The sequence below is a fragment of the Bos mutus genome, chromosome 23, assembly GCF_027580195.1.
Source record: "Bos mutus isolate GX-2022 chromosome 23, NWIPB_WYAK_1.1, whole genome shotgun sequence".
Classification (NCBI taxonomy): Eukaryota; Metazoa; Chordata; class Mammalia; order Artiodactyla; family Bovidae; genus Bos; species Bos mutus.
This window is the reverse complement of record NC_091639.1, coordinates 4,519,416-4,541,986: the sequence shown is the minus strand read 5'-3', so window position 1 is coordinate 4,541,986 and position 22,571 is coordinate 4,519,416. Positions and strand designations below refer to the sequence as shown.

The window sequence follows — 22,571 nt, the reverse complement described above, 5'->3', positions numbered from 1 at the left end:
CATGAAAGTGAAAAGTCAAAATGAAGTCGCTCAGTTGTGTCCAACTCGTAGCGACCCCATGGACTGCAGCCTACCAGGCTCATCCGCCCATGGGATTTTCCAGGCAAGAGTACTGGAGTGGGTTGCCATTGCCTTCTGAGCCACCAGAGAAGCCCACAAATGTTTTATTTATAGGCTTTTTTTTTTAACCTTAGTCATAGACAAAACCTTAAGTATTCTGCTGCTCCAAGCCTGAAGCATCACAGCAAGGGTAATTGCCTTTGCCCAACCTGGTAGCATCTTCTACTTTCTCATGAGTTCCAGCCCAGGGGTCTCCTAGGACCCCACGCTCTGAATACCATGATCACACAAAATCAGACTACACACCTCTGCATAAAATGGCATCTTCGACTCTATGAGTCTCATTTCTGTATGCAGTAAACTTAGCTGGGCTCTATTTTATTCATTCTTTTAAAAATATTTATTCACTTAAAATATTTATTCAGCAGGTCTCAGCTGCAGCATGCAGGACCTTCTATCTTCATTGCAGGGTGAACTCTTAGTTGGGGTATGTGGGCTCTAGCTCGCTGAGAGATGTACCCCAGGCCCCCGTCAGTGGGAGCACCCAGTCTTAGCCACTGGGACACCAGGGAAGTCCTCAACTTAATCTCAGACTCAAAAGTCAACGACCGCGCCAAAGGCTTTTGTTGCCCCCTAAGTGGAAGTACGGTGAACACCTCACAGCAAACTCGACTTTTGAAAAGGAGCACACCCTCCTGGGCAGGCCTGTTTAATTCACTGCTCAGCAGCTTCGTGATTCCACAAAAGATGAAGGTAGTGGGTTTAGGTGATTTGTATTAGAGACCCAAAAAAGAGGCGAAATTATCAAGCAAGAGGGCCTTTCCCGGAGAACGTCTGTGCTTCCCTCATGGGAAGACCAGGGTCCGAGGACTGAGTGTAACTCCTGCACCACATCTGCACAACCCCTGCAGGAGTCTGCAGGCCCATCTGCACCACACTTGCTCTGTGGACAATACCTTTTTTCTTTCTCTCTTTTTTAAAAATGTCTATCTGGCTTCGCTGTGTCTTAGCTGGCACTCGGTATCTTCGTTGTGGCATTCAGGATGTTTTAGTCACGTGAGGGATCTTTAGTTGCGGCACGTGGGATCTAGTTCCCTGACCAGGGATCGAACCCAGGCCCCTGCACCCCAGTGCAAGTAGGCAAGTCTTAGCCACTGGACTGCCAGGGAAGTCCCTGCAATACCTTTTCTGATAAGCATCACAGGGCTGGCCCATCTGCCGCATCTCTCTGATCAAGCTATCAGTAATTTCCATCTGATCGTTGGCCTGGGCGAAACACTCGTCCAGCTCTCTGCTCCGGGCCAGCTGAATTCCATCTCCATACTTCAGTTCCTACAAGAAAGAAGTCACGTGAAGGGAACACACGATATGGGAAAGAAGAGCTTCATGTGTGCTAACTGGAAGCGAAAGTTTCTGCTATAAACTTAAATAAGCTCCCCCCCCATTCCATGCAACTGCAAAAAAGCCTTTAAATGAAAATTATCTTATTAATTTGAAGAAACTGCCGGCAATGCAGGAGACCTGGGTTCAATCCTCTGGAGAAGGGAATGGCTACCCATTCTTCTTGCCTGCAGAATTCCATGGAGAGAGGAGCCTGACAGGCTATAGTCCATGGGGTGGGACTTTCACTGTTACAAACCGAAATTGTAGACTGTATTTTAAATTTTGAGAGGCCTTTAAAAGCATATCCAAAGATTGCTAATCTCGCCCTTGCTTCAATGTTAAATGCCTATCTTTCTTATTTACACAAGCCATTCATCTAACTGGAATTCTGCTGTGGTAAAAGCCCTGTATCATTATGCCAGATAAGGTCTTTTTTTTTTTTTTACACACAGAGTTTTTCCTGCATCTTGTAGGAAATAACTTTTCAGTTCAGTTTTTTTTTTAACTTTTCAGTTCTTAAAAAAAAACCTGTCTGGGTGGTTGCACTGAGCCAATAACTGCCCTGACTTTGATGATGAGTGATACTTAGCGAAACGCCACTTTCAGAGGGAGCTGAATGATGGGCACTCAGGTAAAATCACGCATCCCTTGACTTCTACGCCTGTTTCAGTGAGATCTTACGCTATCTCAGTAACATCCAGGAGCGTGAGGCCTTCACCAATGTTACCATCTCCCCTCAGGTTTTAATTGCTCACTTTCCCATACTTTGTAACGTTTCTCCTGTAGAACTGTTCTCACAAGATGGTAAATTTTCCTGAAAAAATGACATTAAATTGATGGTGTACATCACAATCCATGACAACCCAGTGACATACACACGTCAGGGTGCATCTCTAGGAAGAGAAGGTGTTACCAAGTCACATAAACAATCACAGGTGACCGCAATCCCCAAAGGGTGGCAGTCCACAGAGCACGCATTTGCTGGGGAAAAGGCGTGAAAACTAGTTCCCATGGTGAAAGCAACCCTGCAGGTAGGCGGGGGAGTCTGTTCTGAGCCGAAGCATCGCCACGCGCTGTGTGTGTGAAGGAGGTGAGGGGTGAGATTGCAGAGGCCACGAGTCTACGTCAGTAGGAGCAAGCCCAGGAACAGAAGCAGCTGCGGTGGGCACTGGGGTGGGGGGCGCTTACGGGCTGCACGACGAGCTCCGCCCTCATCAGGCAGTCGGAGCAGCTCTGCAGGAGCTCCTGGATGGTGTTCTGGTGCCTGGACATCGTTCCCGTTTGACTGGAGGAGAAACACAGAGAAGGCAGGTGGTAAACTTTTTTCAATTTTGAAAAACTGTAAACTTTCAGCAAAGATGCAAAAACACTTCACCCAGGTCTCCCAGTTGTTCACATCGGCTGGGTCTCTGTGTCCCCCTCCCCTTTTTGTATGTGTGCTTCACAGGAGATGCAGGTTTGATCCCTGGGTCAGGAAGATCCCCTGGCAACCCACTCCAGTATTCTTGCCTGGGGAATTCCACGGACAGAGGAGCCTAGTGGGCTACAGTCCAGGGCTGGCAAAGAGTTGGACACGACTGAGCGACTAAGCACAGCACAAGGTCTAATCTGGACGAGTTGTGGAAATGCATTTCTAGCATCTTCTCTGTCACTCATCCGACGTCAATGCCATCAAAAGTCCCTCTGGAAAAGGGGGCTTCAGCCCAGAGCTGTAGGGCTTCCCCGACCAGTCTGTGAGGACACTTGTAGGAGATGAAAGAAAAGCTTATTCTGCAAAACTATTTTCTGCAATTACAGAAAAAGATGATAATGGTTAAGAAAAAACGGAATGAAGAAAGTGATGGCAAATTTAAGTATCTTTAATGCAAAAACAAGGCACTTTTCCTTTCAAGATGACCATGGAATATTATCCTATATGACGATGCTCAGCCACAAGTGTATTGCAAATGCAGCACTTTACTGCAAGAGAAGTGGCAGAAACCTTAAAACAAGGGTGGTGTTTAAGGAGAAGGTTGTAGATATTCTACACTTTAAAAAAATATTTTATTTTAATTCATTTGTTTGGCTGTGTAAGGTCTTAATTGCGCATGTGAATTCCTAGTTGCGGCATTCCCAGGCAGGCATCGAACCTCTGCCCCCTGCATTGGGAGCGCAGTCTTAGCCACGGGACCACAGAGGAAGTCCTAGATATTCTACATTTTAAAGAAAGAAATTAAAGAAATTCAGTCTGTTCCAGATATACATAAAGAGTCATCTATAATAAAACAAGTCTTATTTTTTTTAATTTGCCAAGATACCTTATGCCACAGCACAGCCCACTACGGCTTAGCTTAAGAGACATTTAAAGCCCATTAAATTATTACTGTTCAGGAAAGACTTTAAGAGTGTCCTACAAGAAACCTGAGCTCCTGCCAGCGTTCAGAGCCACCAGTCAGGCCAGCCCAAGCTTTCAGATAAAACAGATGCCGGCTCAATGCACTGGACTTTCTTTCATGTGTGTGTGTGTCGGGAAGGGTGTCTGTGCATTTTAAAGGAAGAATTTCACCGTTGAAAAAAAAAAAAAATTTGAAAAGCACAGGCTGTACTAGGCAGAGATGGGGTAGGGTTACAAGAATGTGGGATGTTTCCCTCCGCTCCTGATTCCGCCTCATCTCACCTCCGAGAGGCACTTTCTCTCGCTGCCACCCGTTGGTAGTCCGTTCCTGCCAGCCGGGCTCCCGACATGCCAGCACCGGCTGAGAGTGCGTGGGTGAAAAACCAGCTCTCCTGGGAACCGCTGCCAGGTGGGGCCCGGGCTGCCCCAGGCAGGCCGGGCACCGCCCACCCAACAAAACCAGGGCGCCCCACCCTCCCCGCATGAATGCCACCCTTCTCCGCCTCCCACGCCGAATCAGGCAGGAGGCCTGGCACACCTTCTGGGATTGCTGAGATATAAACAGGACTCCAGCCCTTGTCAAAACCTGTGCAAAATTCCAATTGACTTAGAACACTTTCCAAAAGGCACCTATTGTAATAGGGAGGGAAGAACTTCAGGAGACAGAGACATTAAGAAGCACAGAAGCGTCACTGAGAATCGAGGATGGGTAGGCAATTAGGGAGTCCTGTGAATTACATTTGTTTCCCTAGTTGAAGAGGCATGAGAGGACCTTCTTCTGAAACACTGGGTCTTTCTGATACGAGATTGGGTTCAGAGGGTGATTCCCACAAAGAATGCCAGTCCCTCCCACGCAGAGAGGGCACTCTCAGCACAGTGCAAAGTCTGAGTTTCTTAAATGACTTAATAATGTGTGGGACTATAAAAACTGGCACAGGGAGTTCCTAGGCAGGTGCAGATGGGAACTCTGGGTAAGGGAAGGGCTTGGCCAAAATGTTCGCTGGGGTTTTTCCATATTGTAAAAAATTAAAACATTAAACACTAAAAAAGTAAAAGGAAGCAGAGAGGCCAAACTTGTGAATGAAAGTCTCTAAGTATATATATGCAAATCTTTTTGGGCCCACACGCCCCTTGCAGCGGAGGCACAGAGTCCTAACCACTGGACTGCCAGGCAGGTCCCTATATAGGTCTTTTTAAAGTGACTTTATGCCACTAGATTCCTTTGACAACAAAATTAACTCATCAGCTCTCTTTACCCAACTACTAGAGTAGTTAGTTACACGACACTTAGAAATGAACTGTATCCAGGAAAAATAGGAAAAGCAATTAAATGTTGGCTTAAAATATTATGAATTTGCACTTAAAAAAAAAAAGTAACTCCACAGTCTGTTAATAATACTAAAAAGAATTCTTCATGTTTTACTAAAAGACATGCTTGTGTTCACTATACACACCCTTGACAGCCGCTAAAACCCTCTGTGTTTGCCTTGGCATGTTAGGAAATAGATTAACAGCTGTCATGCACAAAAATCTAATCTCTTTAAAAGTATAAAAAAAGAAAAATGAAAAGCTAAACTGCAAGCACAGTGTAATGAAGAACGCTTGGTACTGTGATTGGTCTATAGGAAAGTATGATCTGATGAAGCAAATTTTCTCTTAGACACAACCTTTCAAGACTGGTCCTTAAAGCAAGACCTACAGCTCCCGTCTGTCGTCTGTTAAAATCTTACTTCAGTCTGAACATCCTTGGGAAACACTGTCAAAATGAGACCGGAGGAAGGGAGACCCAGGCCCCCTGAGGTTTACTGACGAGGAAAGAGAATCCAACTTGACATTTCAGCGGTCCTGTATCCGCCCTGTGACAGACCCACACAGAACCGGCTGTACTTAAATCAAGGAGGCTGTGTCTGCTCAGGATTCTGACTCACCAGACACCCAGATGCTTTGCAAGGCTGGACCTTACAGCAGAGGAGCCAGGAGAGCTTGCTTCAGGGAACACTGATGGTTTTTTGTCATTCAAATTTTTTTTAAGTCAAAAAGATTTTTTCACATAATTTTAGATCTTTTTTAGTTAATATCTGACATTTTTTAGATCTCAGTTAACTCATCTGTTAGGCTAGATAGAGTCTATCTAAAATTTCCTTAGCTCATTTGTTCTGTAACTTTATTTTATGAAGCCAACAAACGCACTACTCCTATTGAAAATAATTCAAAAGTCTACGTTCTGTTTAAAGATAATAAAGTTTCCTCTTCATATAGTGCATTTTGGGAAAATGCGAAATTACATCAGACAGGAAGAAATCACTTTTAAATAAATACTTATTTAACAAGCACATAAGGACTTTACAAATCCTTAGCCTCAAAGAAATTTTCAGAACCAGTACAAACTGGTGTTAGGGGTGCAGAGATTTTAAACCATGTTAGGAACTGAACTAAAGACGTCAAAGTTCAATTTTTAAATTTTATTTCAGTGACATGGAGGATGAAGGATATCAATGCAAAAAAAAGAAAAGAAAGAAAGAAAAGAAAACTCATTTGGGTCAAATCAATAAAAAATAATTTTGACCAAAATTAATAGCTTGCCTTGAAAAAATAACACGTGTCCTTAAAAGTCTTTAACATCTCTGAAATCCTGTTTTATCTTCAAACTCACAAAGACAAATGATTCATACAACAAAGGACCTGCCTACACTTTTTCTGAAAATCCTTCCTAAAACTTGTTTAAACAAGTAAGGGTTGCAGCAGGTTTACATAAAGCTCCCTTCATCAGAGGCTAAATGGAAAACATGGTCAGGATTTTCATCCAACTGGGCCACATGAAAGCAAGACCGGTATTATAGAGCTTTCTGTTTTATTTTACTACCTACAAGTAACAGTCATTTCTTAGAGAAAAAAAAATTCCAAAATTAACAGTGACGTCATTAGTTTAGCACTTTCCCCAAGATTATAGGAAAAAACACGAGAAAAATATTTCGAAAAGGGGCGTGCAACATTACAAGACTTTTTTTTTTAATACTTTGCTTTATAAAAGTCTTTTACAATCGTTCATGGTGTTCATTAGATATTTGACCGGTGCCCCCAACTCTGTATTTCTCGTGTACATATTTTCTCTCCCACTCGGTTCGTTCTTTCGTTTCTTCCTCCTTCCTTCACTCGGTCTCTTCTCTGTCTCTCTCTCTCTTTTTATTCATTCCACCAACACAGGACCCTGGACATGGGCCAGAAATGATGTCTTATGTGTATTCAGATTCACGGAATAATGACCTTGGAAAAACTCAATAAATATTTGATGGAAATTATGATGATTACGTAATACTCTTGAAACTTACTTTCATTAACATGGACTTAAAGTCTATCTGCTTAGCTTCTTACAAGGTTCAAAACACGTTCCATACATTGTTTGAGTTTCTTTAAAAGAGCTTAAGTAAAACATCCATGGAGTTTGTTTTTTAAAAAATCGCTTACTTCATCTAAGGAAAATACCCTACCTTTAAGACTCATTAAACACATGTCAGTGGAAACATCATGTATCAGAAGTTACACACCCAGGGCTGCAGCCTCCATGCACAGAGCTTCCCGGCACACCTCTGCCCCCATTCTGCAGTTATTTACACACCTGTCTGGCCTGCTCCTGGAGAGCAAAGTCCCACATCTCAGCCGCTTTCAACTCCTACACACACCTGACAACACAGGGCTGTGCACACAGAAGCTCTCTAACGTGTGTTTGTTTGGTTTAGGAAAGGGGAAGAAAAAGGCGAATCAAAGGCTGGTATTTCCAAAGATCCATCAGGTAGCGCGTTTACCTCACCCGAAGAGTGGGCAAAAAAATGCTGTTGCTGTTGTTGTTTTTCTATCAATGTTAGAAAGAAGCCTTCCTCTGATCCTTCGTTTTGTCCTCACCCAGAATTTCCGGAACCAGTACTCTAATCAAGGTCCACTTCCTCTCCATGCTTACCATTTTCACACGGTTTGTTGGTGAAAGGTGGGGGTGGGGTGGGGAGGGCAACCCGATTACAGATCATTAACTTCAGAAAAGAGTTTGGGGGCCACCCCCTGCTCGGCCACTTCCGGCAAGACAGCCTGTGACTTGGAGTAAGTTAGTTAGACTGGAGGGGCCTGGGGTTTCTGCAGGAACACAGCCACCTCCCAGGGCTGGCCTGATGTTTAGAGGAGGAGCCCCCGAGGGTGAAAGCCCCACAGGAACTAAATCCTCCTGCCGGGTCGCTCTTACAGAGGAGCAGTGGCTGCTGTTATGAAATGATTCTTAGATTTCCCTTTGATTTTTCACTTTGTGGTTTTTGCCCCAATTTATAATCTTGAACTTTGCCTAATTTTAAGAATATCTTGCAGCAAATTGAGGGTAGAATGAGAAGCAAAAAAAAAAGAAGAAATGATGACTGAGTACTAAGTGCGAGGCATTTCAGACTTTGTCAAGTAATTTTTAATTCCTAAAATTATCTGTAAGATCTAAAATAAAATGTGAGACACTTCAAAGAGAGTGATACATTTTAACTGCATGAAAGACATTTTTTAAAAGGATCAGAAAAACATGCTTTCTTTTCCTGTATTAAGTGGGGATGAATATTTGACCCTTAAAAATTCAAAGCCAAAATACGGATTTCTATTTTGAATTCTGTCCCTATGTGAAAACTTACATTCCTTCTGATGTCTATAGGAAAAAAAAAAAAAAAAAAGTCATGTAGAAGTTATCTAGTTATCCACCAAGAAGTGAAAAAATTGAAGTTGTTAGTCTCTCAGCTATGTCTGACTCTTTACCACCCCACGGGCTGTTGTCTGCCAGGCTCTTCTGTCCATGGGCTCTCGTGGCAAGAGCACTGGAGTGGGTTGCCACGCACTTCTCCTGGGGATCTTCCCCATCCAGGGATCCAACCCGGGTCTCCTCCATTGCAGGCATATTTTTTTTTTTACCATCTGAGCCACTACCCAAAAAGCCAACTCAAATTTTAATTTTTTTTTTTTTCAGGTGCCAGATGAAGCAAGGGAAAAATGTCTACATGTCAAGACTGAATTCCAAGCAAAAACTTAGACCTATCGGCTACAGCCTCCCACTCCTGGGTCATCGTCTTCATGAAATCTAGATTTCGAATTCCTAGGGTCTCTGAAGGTCCTGGATCCTCCCCAGCCCAGGGGGTTGGTGCTAAGGTGCCAGTGATGATGGGGCCATGCTTGCATTTTACGAGATGCTGTCTCTCGGAGTCTTGGGGTCTGTAGGGCGGTGGTTTCCACATCAGAACCACACCTGCCCATTTTCCCAGGATTGCAAGAGGGAGACAGAGAAAAGCAAAGGGTGGGGAGCAGGGCCCCAGGCACCAAGGCCTCGGACTCAGCCACTCCTTCCAGAACCTCTGAGAAGTCCGGAAAGACTGGTCGGCTGAGAGTTAGACTCCCCAAGACACACCCAAGCCCTCCTGGGATCCACCCCAAGAAGTCAGCGTGGAGGCATCAGCACTTTTTGTCTTTCCCAAGACATTTCAGCCACCTAAACAACAATGAAATTATGCCCATATTTAGAGAAAAAATTAACTACTTGTTGGAAGCTGTTCTGTAGATCTGCCCAGCAATTAGTGGGCTTAATTGCATTCCTCAGCAGATGGAAACTCTACAGGAGTGTGAATGAAAGAACACGATGGTTACAAAATACATCCCAGGAATGCAACAATTTAAAAAGAAGTAAAAACGCATTGGATAAAGAGTTTACAAGGAGAAGAGATGTTCAGGTTTGATCTTTTCTTGAGCCATGATGGTATACTGGACGCAAAGGCAGCTTAACTGCTAACTAGCTGTGTGACCTAGGCCAAGTCACGGAACTACGTTAACCTCAGTTTTCCATCTATGAAATGGGAAGTCTGTCCTGAGGCTTGAGACAACAATATACCTGGCCCATCGTGGGTGTCTGCCCTGTGGTGATGTAACTATTATTAACCACAGATCTGATATTTGTATCAAATATATTACTTAAACTTAATCACTATGTAAGTGGTATCACCTGCCTTATATTAAGCGACACTAAATCTTACTTTGCCATCATTTCCCATTTAAACATTTAGAATGACCATTCTGAGTCACCCACCCCTGAGCCTGTTTTCTCAGATTCCCCGCTGCCTCTCTGATCCAATTCTGAGCTGAAGCTGCCACTCCATCACATCTACCTCCTGTCCCACTGCCACCAAACTTGACCAGACTTTCATCACCTCCCGCCTTCATCACCTCCCGCCTTCACCTGTACAAGCCCTGAAAACAGTCTCAGAGCTCTCTGTGACGGTCTCATCTCCCTGCTCCTTCAACAGAGACCCTGACTGGCTTGGATGAAACCTGCAGTGGGCCCCCTGTGCCTACCCAAATCTCCCACCACGGAGTCTGGGTCTCCCAGGCTCTGCTCCAGCCCACCCTGCCTCCCTACTTCTTTACTGTGTCCCCACTTCAGCAAATGCTCCATAAGGAGACCACCACTCTCTAACCCTTGAACTTGCTCCCGGTTTTCCAGTTCTCATATTCTTCTCCTGTTCTTCCCTCCCACTGGAGCACTCTCTGCCCACCTGTCTCTACCAGCTGAAATTCCCCAAAGTCCAATTCAACCACTGCCTTAATAACAAAGTCTTCCAAGTGCCGCCACTATAGACGTTATCATGTCCCTTATGAAGCCTGAGTCATGGGCGCCCCTCCTATGTAACAGAGTACTTATGTCCTTATCTTCCCTTAAAGAGCGTCCACTCCCTTCCATAAGTCTTTGTATGCCCACCTTTGAATCTCCCCAACATCTAATACACAGCAGATGCTCAGGAAGCATTGGCTGAGTGAACGAATACACGCACTCAATGTACTTTCTTCCCGGAAGGACAGGACTGTCCAGCCTCATACACTTCAGCACATGGTCTGAAGGTACAAGAGGGCAGAGGGCAGACGGACGAGCCATGCGTGGACTCTGGGATTCGGGGCAAGTCTTAATCTCTTTGTCTCTCAAGTGGGAAAGTGAGGTTTATGTCCTCACCAGCATCCCCTTCCCACTCTAAAATTAAATGCAAATATGCCTGTTTAATTTCATGCTAAGAAACAGGCTTCTCTTAAAAGGTAGTTTAAAATAGGTACCAAATAGTGAGGCTTCCCTGGTAGCTCAGATGGTAAAGAAGCTGCCTGCAATCCCTGGAGAATCCCATGGACAGAGGAGCCTGGCAGGCTACAGTCCATGGGGTCACAAAGAGTCAGACAGAACTGAGCCACTAAGCACAGCACAGCACAGGGACCACACACATTCTGGTTTGGAAACTGTGAGTTCTAGAGAAAAGCGTTACCATTATATGACATATTTCTGTGGCTTAGTGACAGTGAAGTGAAAGCCGCTCTTGTGTCCAGCTCTTTGCGACCCCATGGATTATACAGTCCATGGAACTCTCCAGGCCAGAATACTGGAGTGGGTAGCCTTTCCCTTCTCCAGGGGATCTTCCCGACCCAGGGATCGAACCCAGGTCTCCTGCACTGCAGGCATTCAGTTTACCAGCTGAGCCACCAGGGAAGCCCTCAGTGACTGTATTTGGCTGGTAATCCTACAAATTCCACACTTTTATCAGCGGAAGATCTAACTGGAGGACTTGGCCACTTGGCCACCAAATTTCACTACAGATTTGTGATTTCTACAGGAAAGACTAGAGTGATTCTCCTTCATTGAGAACAGTAACATCCTACATAGGAAAAATCCAAAGTTTAAATTTTCAAAAATAAACCTCTTTCATTATTAAGCATGTAGTATGTACTAAACTTGAAAATATTAAGCTAGAGCAGCAGAAGGTAAATAAAGTCACTGCAGACTCCATGCAGTCTGAAACAAAGCCGAAAAAGACGAGGGAAGGAGGGATTGTCAGAGTGAGAACGGTTAGGTCCTAAACAGTGACAACTGTTCGAAGAAAAGGACCGACCAAGGCAAGAGACTGTAAAGCCACTTCCAAAGGAAAAATAAGATCTGGGCTCTGTTCACAATCAAATCAGTGTATTTAGGGAAGGGCTACATGCAAACACGGATCACGCAAAAAAAATCACCAATCCAATTCAGCCAATAAAGTGGGAGTTTTAGAAACAAAGGAGTTTAGATTCAACCAGTCGCTCTCATGCTGGTTTTTTAGAGGGGCTTCTTTTTGTTTTCCTTTTGTTTTTCCTTTAAAAACAAAGCACCTCAATTTAGAAAAACTTCTGGCCAGAAAAGTGCTTTTAAAATCCTTCCTCAACATTCATTTGGCAGAGGGCAGGCGGGTGAGAGATGGCATCTTGCTTCTGCAAAGTCCCTGCCAGGGACTAACAAACTCCCTCGGCACAAGACCACAAAAAAAAAAAAAAAAACCCAAAACCTGGAAAACAGGTGTGCCGTGTGCAGGGACCCTCAGTCGCTGTTTCAGTAAAATGCAGACCTCGGCTTCTGCTGGCTTTTGTGTGTGTGCTGATAATGCTCGGCCTCTAAGGGCGACAGCACCCACCAGGCAGGGGCAGGCCAGGAGAAACTCCAGTCCCTGGATCCACAGAGACCCCCGGCCACATGCCAGCTGAGGCCCCGCACCAGCCCCCCGCCGCCCCTCAGCCTGGCAGCTCCACAGCAAAGAGCAGAAAAACAACCTCCCTCGAAGTTAGGTCATTTTTCACTTGAGTCAGTTTTCCCTTCCCACAGAGATGTAAAACTTGACAGATTTACAAACACCCTTCAAGTTGGAAAAACCAAACACAAAAAAATGATGCTCTACTATGCGAAAACATTGAACCGCGCCCAAATTTAAGGTTTAAGAATTTAAGAATTCTTAAAAACCACGTGTCTTTTTATGCGGTTCATTAAGCAAGATATTAATTACAAATTTACTTCTAGGAGAAGCCAAGGGGATGAAATAGTCCATTAATAATAATGTGTATTGTCAATTTAAAACAGGAAAACAGGAGCATTTAAAAAAGAAAAACAATTTGGTTCATAAAATACGGGAAAGAAGTGGCCTTGCTAATTCTGACGGGTTGAAATGGCTTTAAATGTATTGGTGGATTTAAAAGCATGTGCTTTCCAAATACTGGAAGGCTTGGAGGGGGAAGTAAAGTTTCGGATTTAAATGGTTGGCCAAGTTTTCAAACTAACTTAAACACCAAAGTGAAAATGAGCCAAAGTTTCTTCCCAGCCTCCCTAGTGGCTTGGCACATTGTTCTGGAAACCCCCAGGCGGATTTTGTTCATTAAAGAGAGCCATCCAATTTTTTAAAGAAAATTAGTAAGAAAAGAAAGAGCGCCAAGATTGAGACGGTTCTTTGTTCACTCAGAAAGGGAAAATAAAATTTCAAGGTGCTCCAGGAAGATAAAGAAATGAATAAATCGAAGCAGAAAGCACGTTGCAACTCGAGTCCGTCCCCGCCTCCAAAACCGCTGGCAAAACAAAACCCCCGGGAGAGGATTCAATTTGCTCCTCCCCAGCCTAAGGCCACAAGGCAAGGTCGGCAGTTTCTGGAACCCAGGCCTCTTTTCCCCAAAGCCCTACAAGGCAAGGACTTGCAGGGGGCGGAAAGCGGGGTGAGGGCCGAGAAATTCTCACGATTCAGGTGGGTGACCCCGGCTCCAGGGACCGGGTAAATGTAGGTTCGTTATTTTCTCCGCCCCCACCCGAGTGACCCCCCTCGCTGGATTTCCCCGCTGACTCGGAGGCAGACCTGGCCCTCTTCCCACCGCTCTCCCCGGGGCACCTGGACCAGGGCGCCCCCGGCGTGGCGGGCCGGCGGGGGTGGGACGCGGCGCCGCCCTCCGCGAGCCCCGGCTCGGAGCGCAGGAGTCTGCGCCCGCCCTCCGCCACCCCGACACCGAGGTCGTTTCTCGGGTGCATTTGAAAAACCAGGAGACAAAGGGCGCAGGCGCGGGGCCACAGGTGTGCTCCCCAGCCGGAGCTGCGGCGCGGCCTATTCGGGCTGGGGGGCCGGGGGGCGCGGGAACAGGCCGCCGCCCCCTCCAGGCAACTCGGTCTAGGTAGCAGGAGAAGCCGACAAAGCGGAGCCTTCTCGACCCGGGACCCCCAGAGGCCGGGACGCGCAGCCTCTACACAAAGCCTCCCCCGGCGGCCGAGCTGCCCAGGCGCCGCTGCGGACGGGGTCTCGGGGTGACCACGAGTTGGCGATGAGCAGTAGCGCCCGCCGAGTCCACCCCGGCCAGCGCGCAGGCCGGAGCCCCCGCTTCTGTACTGCTTTACTTTTGGTTACAGTTAGAGAAGTTGGCTTTGGTGGTCGCAGCCCCGTCCGCCTGACCTCCCATCTGTGGCCCTAGACTAACGCGACGCCGCGCAAAGGATAGTTCCGGGGGGCAGCCGGGACCCCCGCGCCCCGCCGGCACCCTCACCGGCCGGCCGCGGGCGAGTAGGAGCGGCTCCCTTCCCCGGGCGCACGCGCCCCCCACGGTCAGCGCGGCGCGCGCGGGACACGCCGATCAGGCCCCAGCGCGAGCGAGGAATGCGCGCAGGACCTCGGACTGACCGACCGTCCCATTTCGGGACCTGAGTTTCCCCGTCGGTCAGGGATCCCTCCCGGTCCCAGGGTACCAGGGGAGGGTGGCGGCCCCGGCCCGGTACCCACCCGTAGCCGTCCGAGTTCTGGTCGGTGACCGTGCAGCGCCGCGAGTAGTACATCCTGCTGGTGCCCCCGCCGCCGCCGCCGCCGCCGCCCCCGCCGACCCCGCCGCAGGTCATCTCGTAGCGCAGGTCGGGGCCGGACTCGGCGCGGGTCATGCGGCCCAGCGTGTTGATGCGCGGGTGCGAGCCTCCGTTGCAGCTCATGTTGGCGGGTACTCGGAGCGCCGCTCAGCTCCGGGGCGGACGCGAGGGCCGGCCGGCTCGGAGAGGGCGAGGGGCTCCCGGGAGAGGCCCCACGCCGGGGCTGAGCTGGGGACGCAGAAGGATCGCGAGGTCGCGCCTCTCTACTGCGGCCGGCCCGGCCGCTGCGAGCGCGGCAAGCGGGCGGGGGTAGGGCGCCGGGGACGGGCCGGGAGCGGGAGCTGCGGCTCGCAGCGCGGCGAGGGCGCAGAGGAGCCGGGCCGCGGGCGGGTGGTGGTGTTGGTTGGCGGGGGCGCGAGTCTCCTCCCCGCTGGCGCCGGGCGCCGAAGCCACACCTGGCCGGTTTCTTCCCAGGGCGGGGTGCGGCCGCCGCTCCTCCCCGCTCCCCCGCGGGTGTCACCGACGCGCCCCGGCCGCCCCTCCCCACCTGCGCCGCCGGCCCGCGGCTCCGCCCTGCGCGCGGGGCCTGAGTAACTCGACGGGGCAGGGGCCCGGGACCCGAGCGCCTGGGGCGCGCGGCGGGCCGAGGGCAGGGCGTGCGCGCCGCCCCGAGCTGGAGTGGAGGGGAGGGAGACGGCCCCCCCTTTTTTGAGGATTTTACGGCCCCCGGGGCGGAAATAAGCTGAAAAATAGAAGTCATTCGATTGCACAGTTACTTATTAAACATTTACTTTTGATTATCCCTGGAAACGGTGCCGGCCAAGCCTCCTCTAGAAACTATTGAGAGAACGCGTAGATGATGAGGTTTTGTTTGGAGGCTTTTTAAAAATTTTCTTTTAGTCTGGTAATTCAGAATACTGAAGAAGTCCGTTTTCCGACGCGTGAAACGAGTCCTTAGCCAGAATCACTGCTTTCCGGGGAAGTCTTCACCGTAAATAACTAATTTCTTTGGCGTGAAGATAAAGAAGAAAACACTACGGTTTCCACAGGGCACCGTGAAACTATAAATTGCAGTTTCTTTCATTCTGTCTGATGATGATCAGTCATTTTAAACGAGAAATTGCAAAGACTGCCACCCTGAGACCGTTTCCAAATTTTACTTAAAAAACTCGGGGACCACTCCTGTTTTGCGCGCCCCTGGGCACCAGCTCCTTGGACCCATCCTTTTAGAAACAGCTTTTCCACAAGTCAGGGAGCTTCAGCCTCCCTGAGAGCAGCAGAGAACCCTGGACAGAGATTGTCCACTGGCTACAGATGAGTAAAGCAGAACATTCCAGCAACTTGATCTAGGACCGCTCCCAGTTAGTGCCTGAGTGTGACCCACACCGCGGTCTTTGTCACACCGTCCATAAAAAGCTGTTTTTATACTTCAGAAAAAGTGTTCAATTACTCTGTAATAAACACCATTTAAAGATCTTTATAATAAATACTTGTCCTCTCTCTAAACAATGACAGTTAACTCATCATCTTATACAATATATTTCTGCAATGTTTATCAACTGAAAAGAACAAAAATCAAACTATATTAGTATATATATGTGTAAACTGAAAAGAACAAAAATCAAACTGTATTTGTATGTATGTGTATAAACTGAAACTGTATTTGTATGTATATGTATAAACTGAAAAGAACAAAAATCAAACTATCTTTGTATGTATATTTGCATGTTGTAAAGAGAATGGAAGTTCTCTAAAGATCCCATTTTATAGCACTCCAAATTTCCCCTCAATTTTTAGGCACAAATCTTGGACAGCATATCCTTTTTCTCCACCACGAACTGCAGAGGTCACCAGCCTAAGTCCAAGCAGTTAAAGATATCATGAGATAAAAGTTTACCACTGTTAGCACGCTCAGTAATTCCCAACATTTTCTCAATTTCCTCTTCTAATAAAGGCAAATGTGATAGTGTTCAAAAGATTTCACAAACACAGATATATAGACAAGAACATTCCCCTGGAGAAGGAAATGGCAACCTGCTCCAGTATTCTTGCCTGGAAAATTCCATGGACAGTGAAGCCTGGCAGACTACAGTCCATGGGGTCGCAAAAGAGTCAGACACAACTGAGTGAGCACACACACACACGGACAAGAACAGTGCTTCTTCTGAAACTGAATCAGTGGCTGGAAGTCCGCATCGGTACAAGTGGCTGATACCCATGGATGGGAGGGGAGAAACCTTTCCAGGATATCAGTCCATAATGTATAAAATACCTCTATGTACCTCTTCATTCATCAAGTAGTTATAACCTCTTATGCGGAAGGACCAATGTTAGACTGTGGAAAACACACAGACTGTCCTCAAAAACATTATAGTAAAACTTCAATGTTAAAAATTCAGGGATTTCTTTATTTCAATAATGTGTAGTAAGAAGGTCACAGTAGAAGCCTCCTTAACCACAACACTCATCTGTGAACCAGCTCCCACTGTGGCAAAAGCTCTGCTCAACTTGGGGCAGGGAGGCGGGTGGCAGAGGCAGGGTCCCCTGATAATTCACACTGGGTAGTCCATGGCACAGTGTAAAGAATCCGCTCGCCAAAGCAGGAGACACGAGAGATGCGGGTTTGATCCAGGGAAGATCCCCTGGAGAAGGGAATGGGAACCCACTGCACTTGCCTGGAGAATCCCAAGGACAGAGGAGCCTGGCGGTTTCAGTCTATGGGGTGGCAAAGAGTTGGACACGACTGAGAGACTGACACGCACACACATTTAGAAAGCAGTTATAAAGCGTCTACTGTAGGCTCACTACTGGGCACTCATGTAGGATTTCATCTGCAGTAGGAAAACAAATAATTGCAATACAATATTAGGTCTGCTGTTACATGGTATGTCTTCAGAATTTCTGGGGTACAGGAAAGGGGTTAAAAAGTAGCTTTTTTCCTTACAACTAGGTTGCTGAAGTTTAGACTCCAACGTCTGGCACAGTCCTCACTAGCTGACCCGAGGAAGGTCGGCTATTTTTTCCTTCCACTTGTAGATAGGTCCCCTCGTACTGTTAGAGACACATCACTGACAAGTCACTTTCTCTCTAGCTGACCTTAAAAATGACCTTGCGGTTAGGAAACAGGCATCAGTCCTATCCTGAACATATTTTTTAAATGAAACAGAGCCCCTTGATTTCAATGAGATTAAGCGAAACCATTTACTTGCTCAAAATCCCACGGGAACTGTCTCCTATCTCTTTGGGGATAAATGATAATCCTTTACCACAGAAAAGATTTACAACTTGTGAGTTAAAATAGCTGTTCTTCCTGCCTGCCACAGAAGTTGTATCCTTTTTCTCTTTTTTGACCTCACCATGAGGCTTGAGAGATCTTAGTTCCCTGAGCAGGGATCAAACCCAGATACTGGCAGTGAAAGCATCAAGTCCTAACCACGGGACCCCCGGGGAATTCCCAGGGAAGTAGGATTCTTTAATTGAAACTTTTATTTTTCTATTTTTATGAATAAGTTATAATCCTCCAGAAATCATAAATCTGTGTTCTCAGTATTATAAAAAATAAGATCAATCTCTCCTAAAGTTGTTGAAACTGTCCGAAGCTTTAAATGAAGAAAGCAGTTTCATAAACCCACAGAAATTCCATTTCAGAAATGGGAAAATGTTTGTGAAATATATAAATTAGCCCAGAACTCTATTTTCCTTGGTTCAAGGGCCCGGGAACAGAAGAATTTTTCTGTTTCTAGTGGTTTTTCGTTTTTGCCAGAGGAGGGGGATTAACTTTTCAGAAATTGTAGAGCTGAGAGAAACATCTCAAATACAGTTTCTGTTTCTGTACTGAGGAGTTGCCCCTTGGTTTGGGGACAGATGATATCTAATAAATTGCGTGTTTTGAGCATGTTTTTTGACTCCCTTTAGCTGGACAGCATAGATACTGGAGATTCATCTGTCCTTTCCTGCCTAATCTTCTTTCATTAAGAGCCCCAAGTTGCAAGATCAGGAGGCTGGAAGTCAGAGGCATGGCTGACGATATGCACAGGTATGGTACACAGAAGACACCTGTGCCCTTGGCCAAGTGACTTCTAACCCAGCAAGCTAAACAATAATTCACATTAATTTTCTTGGGCAAGCATACAGTCACTGAATAGGATACAGGAGCGAAATAAGCTAGCCTTCAAAATATGCTCTCAAAGGAGTTTTCTAAGCTTACACTTTGTGAGGGACTACCGTTCTACAGTCTTGGGACTGGAACACTTACACAAAGTTCTACAGAGTCGAGATACAGATAATAAGCCACCAGCACCACACGGATACATAATGTGCTAAGAGCTCCATGAAGAAAATTATGAATAGCTACTCAGTATCACCAATTCAGTGGGCATGAATTTAAGCAAACTCCAGGAGACAGTGGAGGACAGAGGAGCCCGGCCTGCTGCAGTCCCTGGGGTCGCAAAGAGTCGGCCATGACTCAGCAACTGAACGACAGCCACACTCAGCCTTTACTGAAAGAATTCAAAATGTATATTCCACAGAGGATTTCAGAAACGAAATCTGCTTTGAAGAACGTTTATCCCAGGTGCTTTCAAAACTTTGAAAGCCTCAGAGCTCTCTCTGTCAAAGAAACCCTGTGAGGACAGCCAGCAGCTGGCTGGGTCGTGGTGGGGCCAGGCTGGCTGTAGCCTGCTGGGATCTCAGTCCTATCCACTGCGTTCCCTCAACACGAGAGCCTATAAACCGAAAACCACAAGTTAGTGACAGGAAAGAGGGAGTCCCAGAGAGGTTAAGAAGCCTCCTTGAGTTACTTAATAAGTAAAATGTCAGAATTCTGTTTCCAGTCTCATGCCCTTTCCACAAGGTCAAAATTCCTGTCCAATCAGGCATGAAAGGATATCTTTCTGAGCAATGATTGGTGCTAGTTTGAAACCAAAAATTATCAACTGTTACTTTCCTACACTAGACATAGGATGTTTGGAAAAGCAGTGACAAGAAAGTAATCAGCATGCTTTGCAGAAGCTATCAAAAAAGACTACTCATCATTTTTAACCACATTCCTATAGATGAGCTGATTGATTGTCTTTCTTGACTCCTTCAAGTCACAGGGCATATTTTCGATTTGGTTTGGGTGAACTGTTGTTGGCTTTTAATATGGCCTCCATCTTTTAGGAAAAGTGAAACTAGAGATTCATACACAAACAACATGAAGTCAGAATGGAAATGAAGCCATAAATGATCTGACACCTAACCTGGGGTAGAGTCTAGGGCAAACCAAATGTCACCTACTGTCTGAAGTGACCATTATTCCAAACTGTAGACATTCACAGGCAAGTTCCTCCAACCATTATCACTTTATCGTCATGAAGAATTTATTGCATTCACCTTGTTTCCCTGCTTCAGAGAGAAGTGTCCACACAAGGAAGTTTAAAGAATAAGTTCCTTAAAATAATAATAGTAAAACACACAGGGAGCTACATTCAACGCCCTGTGACAAATCACACTGGAAAAGAATATGAAAAAGAATATACATGTATAGCCGAGTCATGTGCTGCATAGAAGAAATGAACATAACATTATAAATCAGCATTCTTCAATATAATTTTAAAACTAAAAAAATAATATTACAAAATAAAATTTTAAAAACTCCTGTCTTCAATTATGTTGACAACTAAAGCAGCTAAAGCAGGAGGCAGAATATGAAACAGAAGTCAACTGGTAGTATTACAAAAACACAGAAAGTGGGAATCTAAATAGAGCAGGAGCTAGGGGAGGGGGAAAAAAAACCCATCCTCAGCTTTTTCTGACTCTAAGGTTATGACAGTTTAATTTTGTCACAGACTTGGAAAGATTATAGACCATTAGGAAGAAACACTTCGAACTCCTGATTATACACAGTGGAAAGAGGCCAGGAGAATTTACACTTCTTGCCCCGCTCTCAGCCTGTGAGGGCAGACCTCGATGCTAGCGGACAGTTTGCTAGCAAATCAAGCAAGGGGCTTGCTTAGAAGGATGAGTCTAAAGCTGGGGTTCCCCCACCCTTCGGTTATAACAGTGTGTGTGTTTACTGTAGGAGGCTCACAAAAAGTAGAAGGGAACATAGAACAGGGAAGAAAATTTCACCTAAAATGTACAATCCAGACTGAAACAATCAAGCTAAACAATTTTTGTAGATTTTCTTCTAGGTTTTTTTCCCAATAATTTTTTTTTTTTTTTAACCAAACTGATGTCAGATTCCCCATACAGATTCATTTCCAATTTCTTAAGTTAGCATTATGTCATGAGCATTTTCCAACCTCATTTAAAATGTCTTGTTAGTATTGCCTTTTTTTTTTTTTTTTAAGGGTATTATTTTGTTGTTTTAAAAAGGCTTCTTAAAAGCGGTAAGGGGCAATTGTTCGAGCTTTCTATACAGCACACCTCTGTTCTAGAAGGTTCACATTAATGGCAAATCGCATTCCCTGTGGATGAGAAACAGAGAGTGAGGCAGGGCTGGAGCAGGGAGCCATCCGAGGAAGGTGGTTATGACCATATCCAAAGGCGCGTTAGAGAAACAGTCCTGCCCTAGGGATGCAGGAAAGTGCTTGGAGGGTCTTCCCAGTGATCCTTCCTTAGCCCTGGCTTCCCTTTAGCAAGAGCTGGGCTCAACAAAAAGTCATCCAAAATCGAGAGGAGACTATGCAGGAGTGTTTCTGCTGCCATAAATCAATGCCCTTGACATCCAGTCTAACTTAATTTGTGCTTTTCTTTTTACTGATTTTCAGAATTTAACCTGAAACATTTAAACCTTGCTGACATCAGCCAGAAACGTTTCACATTCAGGAAAAAGTTATAGCACAGTTCTGAAGCAGTTTCAGCAACCCCTGAAGCTGTTCGGTCTTGCAGAGGTGGGTGTGGAGAGCTACGCGTCATTCCCGTGAAACCGTGAAACCTGTCTGACGGCCCCTGGGAGTTGTAACCACTTAGCAATTTGGCTCCAGGTGGAATCAAGCAAAGCATCTGGAGTCCTTTCCCACCCTGGCCCTCAGAAGAGATGTCATCTGTCATCTCTGAACAAGCTTTTGTCTTTCTTTACTGAATAAGGCAAAAAATAATCTCTCAATTTAAAATCTGAATTACTGTATTCCTAAAACAAAAGTCAGTATTCCTATTTAATGTATTCCTGAGAAAATATGTAATACACAAAAGGAGGGTTTTAAAACCTCCTTTTTAACTACAGAGGGACTTGACTTGTAAGAGGCACTTACATTAATATTACACTTTGGTCAGAGTTATCATTAAAAATAAATGTTAAGAAAATGGTGTGTAAATCTAAAATCTTTTTAAAATTTGAAGAAAATGAGAGTGCTTGCATAGACTGAAGGGAAAATGTAAAGTAAAAAAGGCAATTTTTAAGTCATATGGTCAGATTTTTTACATTAAAATTATAATTTTTTACATTAAAAATGGTACTTTTTTTACATTAAACATATGATTACAAGACATAAAAAAACATAGATGTTATTACTGGAAGATCTATTTGTTAGAATACACATTTCTAGTCATAGATCTTTTAAATAAACATGTGCAATTTTAAAAGAAAAACGTAGCCTTTGTACCTGGTTTTGAAAATAAAAGTGAGGTCCTTTAATACTTGAGTCTTAAAAGTCTGATATATATCAGTATGTGAAAAATAATTATAACTCAATTCATTTGTGCAGCACTTATAGTTTTTATTTTTAAAATTGTTTAAAAATATAGTAACATAAAATTCACCCTTTAAACTGTGTTTAAGTGTATAGTTCAGTGGCATTTAGTACATTCACGAAGGTGTTCGACTATCACCACCATCCATCTCCAGAATTCTCGCATCTTCTCACACAGAGATGGTCCTCATACATGGAAGACAAACTTATGGTTACCAAAGGGGAAGGAGGGGGAATAAATTAGGAGTATGAAGCGGGTAACAGAGGATGAGACGGTTGGATGGCAACACCGGTTCAATGCACCTGGGTTTGAGCAGGTTCCGAGAGAGAGTGAATGACAGGGAAGCCTGGTGGACTGGGGTCGCAAAGAGGTGGACGCTTAGCGACTGAACAACAACAGCGACGACGGGAT

General features: G+C 45.5%; 1 protein-coding gene and 1 long non-coding RNA gene across 3 annotated transcripts in view; one reads left to right on the top strand and one right to left on the bottom strand.

Moving 5' to 3' along the window:
* Positions 1 to 14,998, bottom strand: part of DSP (desmoplakin) — a 43,986-nt gene extending 28,988 nt beyond the window's left edge. The window contains exons 1-3 of one of the 2 annotated variants that reach the window (XM_005893542.2): positions 14,410 to 14,998; positions 2,632 to 2,728; positions 1,244 to 1,392 (exon numbers count right to left, since the gene is read on the bottom strand). In XM_005893542.2, coding sequence (XP_005893604.2) covers positions 1,244 to 1,392; positions 2,632 to 2,728; positions 14,410 to 14,609 — 446 coding nt within the window. In that variant the 5' untranslated portion in view covers positions 14,610 to 14,998. The remainder of the gene's footprint in view (positions 1 to 1,243; positions 1,393 to 2,631; positions 2,729 to 14,409) is intronic. The other variant, XM_014477514.2, reaches the window with a different exon arrangement.
* On the top strand, positions 13,198 to 21,836 carry LOC138984888 (uncharacterized). The gene is made up of 3 exons (XR_011462122.1): positions 13,198 to 13,392; positions 18,402 to 18,522; positions 21,239 to 21,836. It is a non-coding gene; the product is annotated as an uncharacterized lncRNA (long non-coding RNA).
* Positions 21,837 to 22,571: the final 735 nt, after the last annotated feature.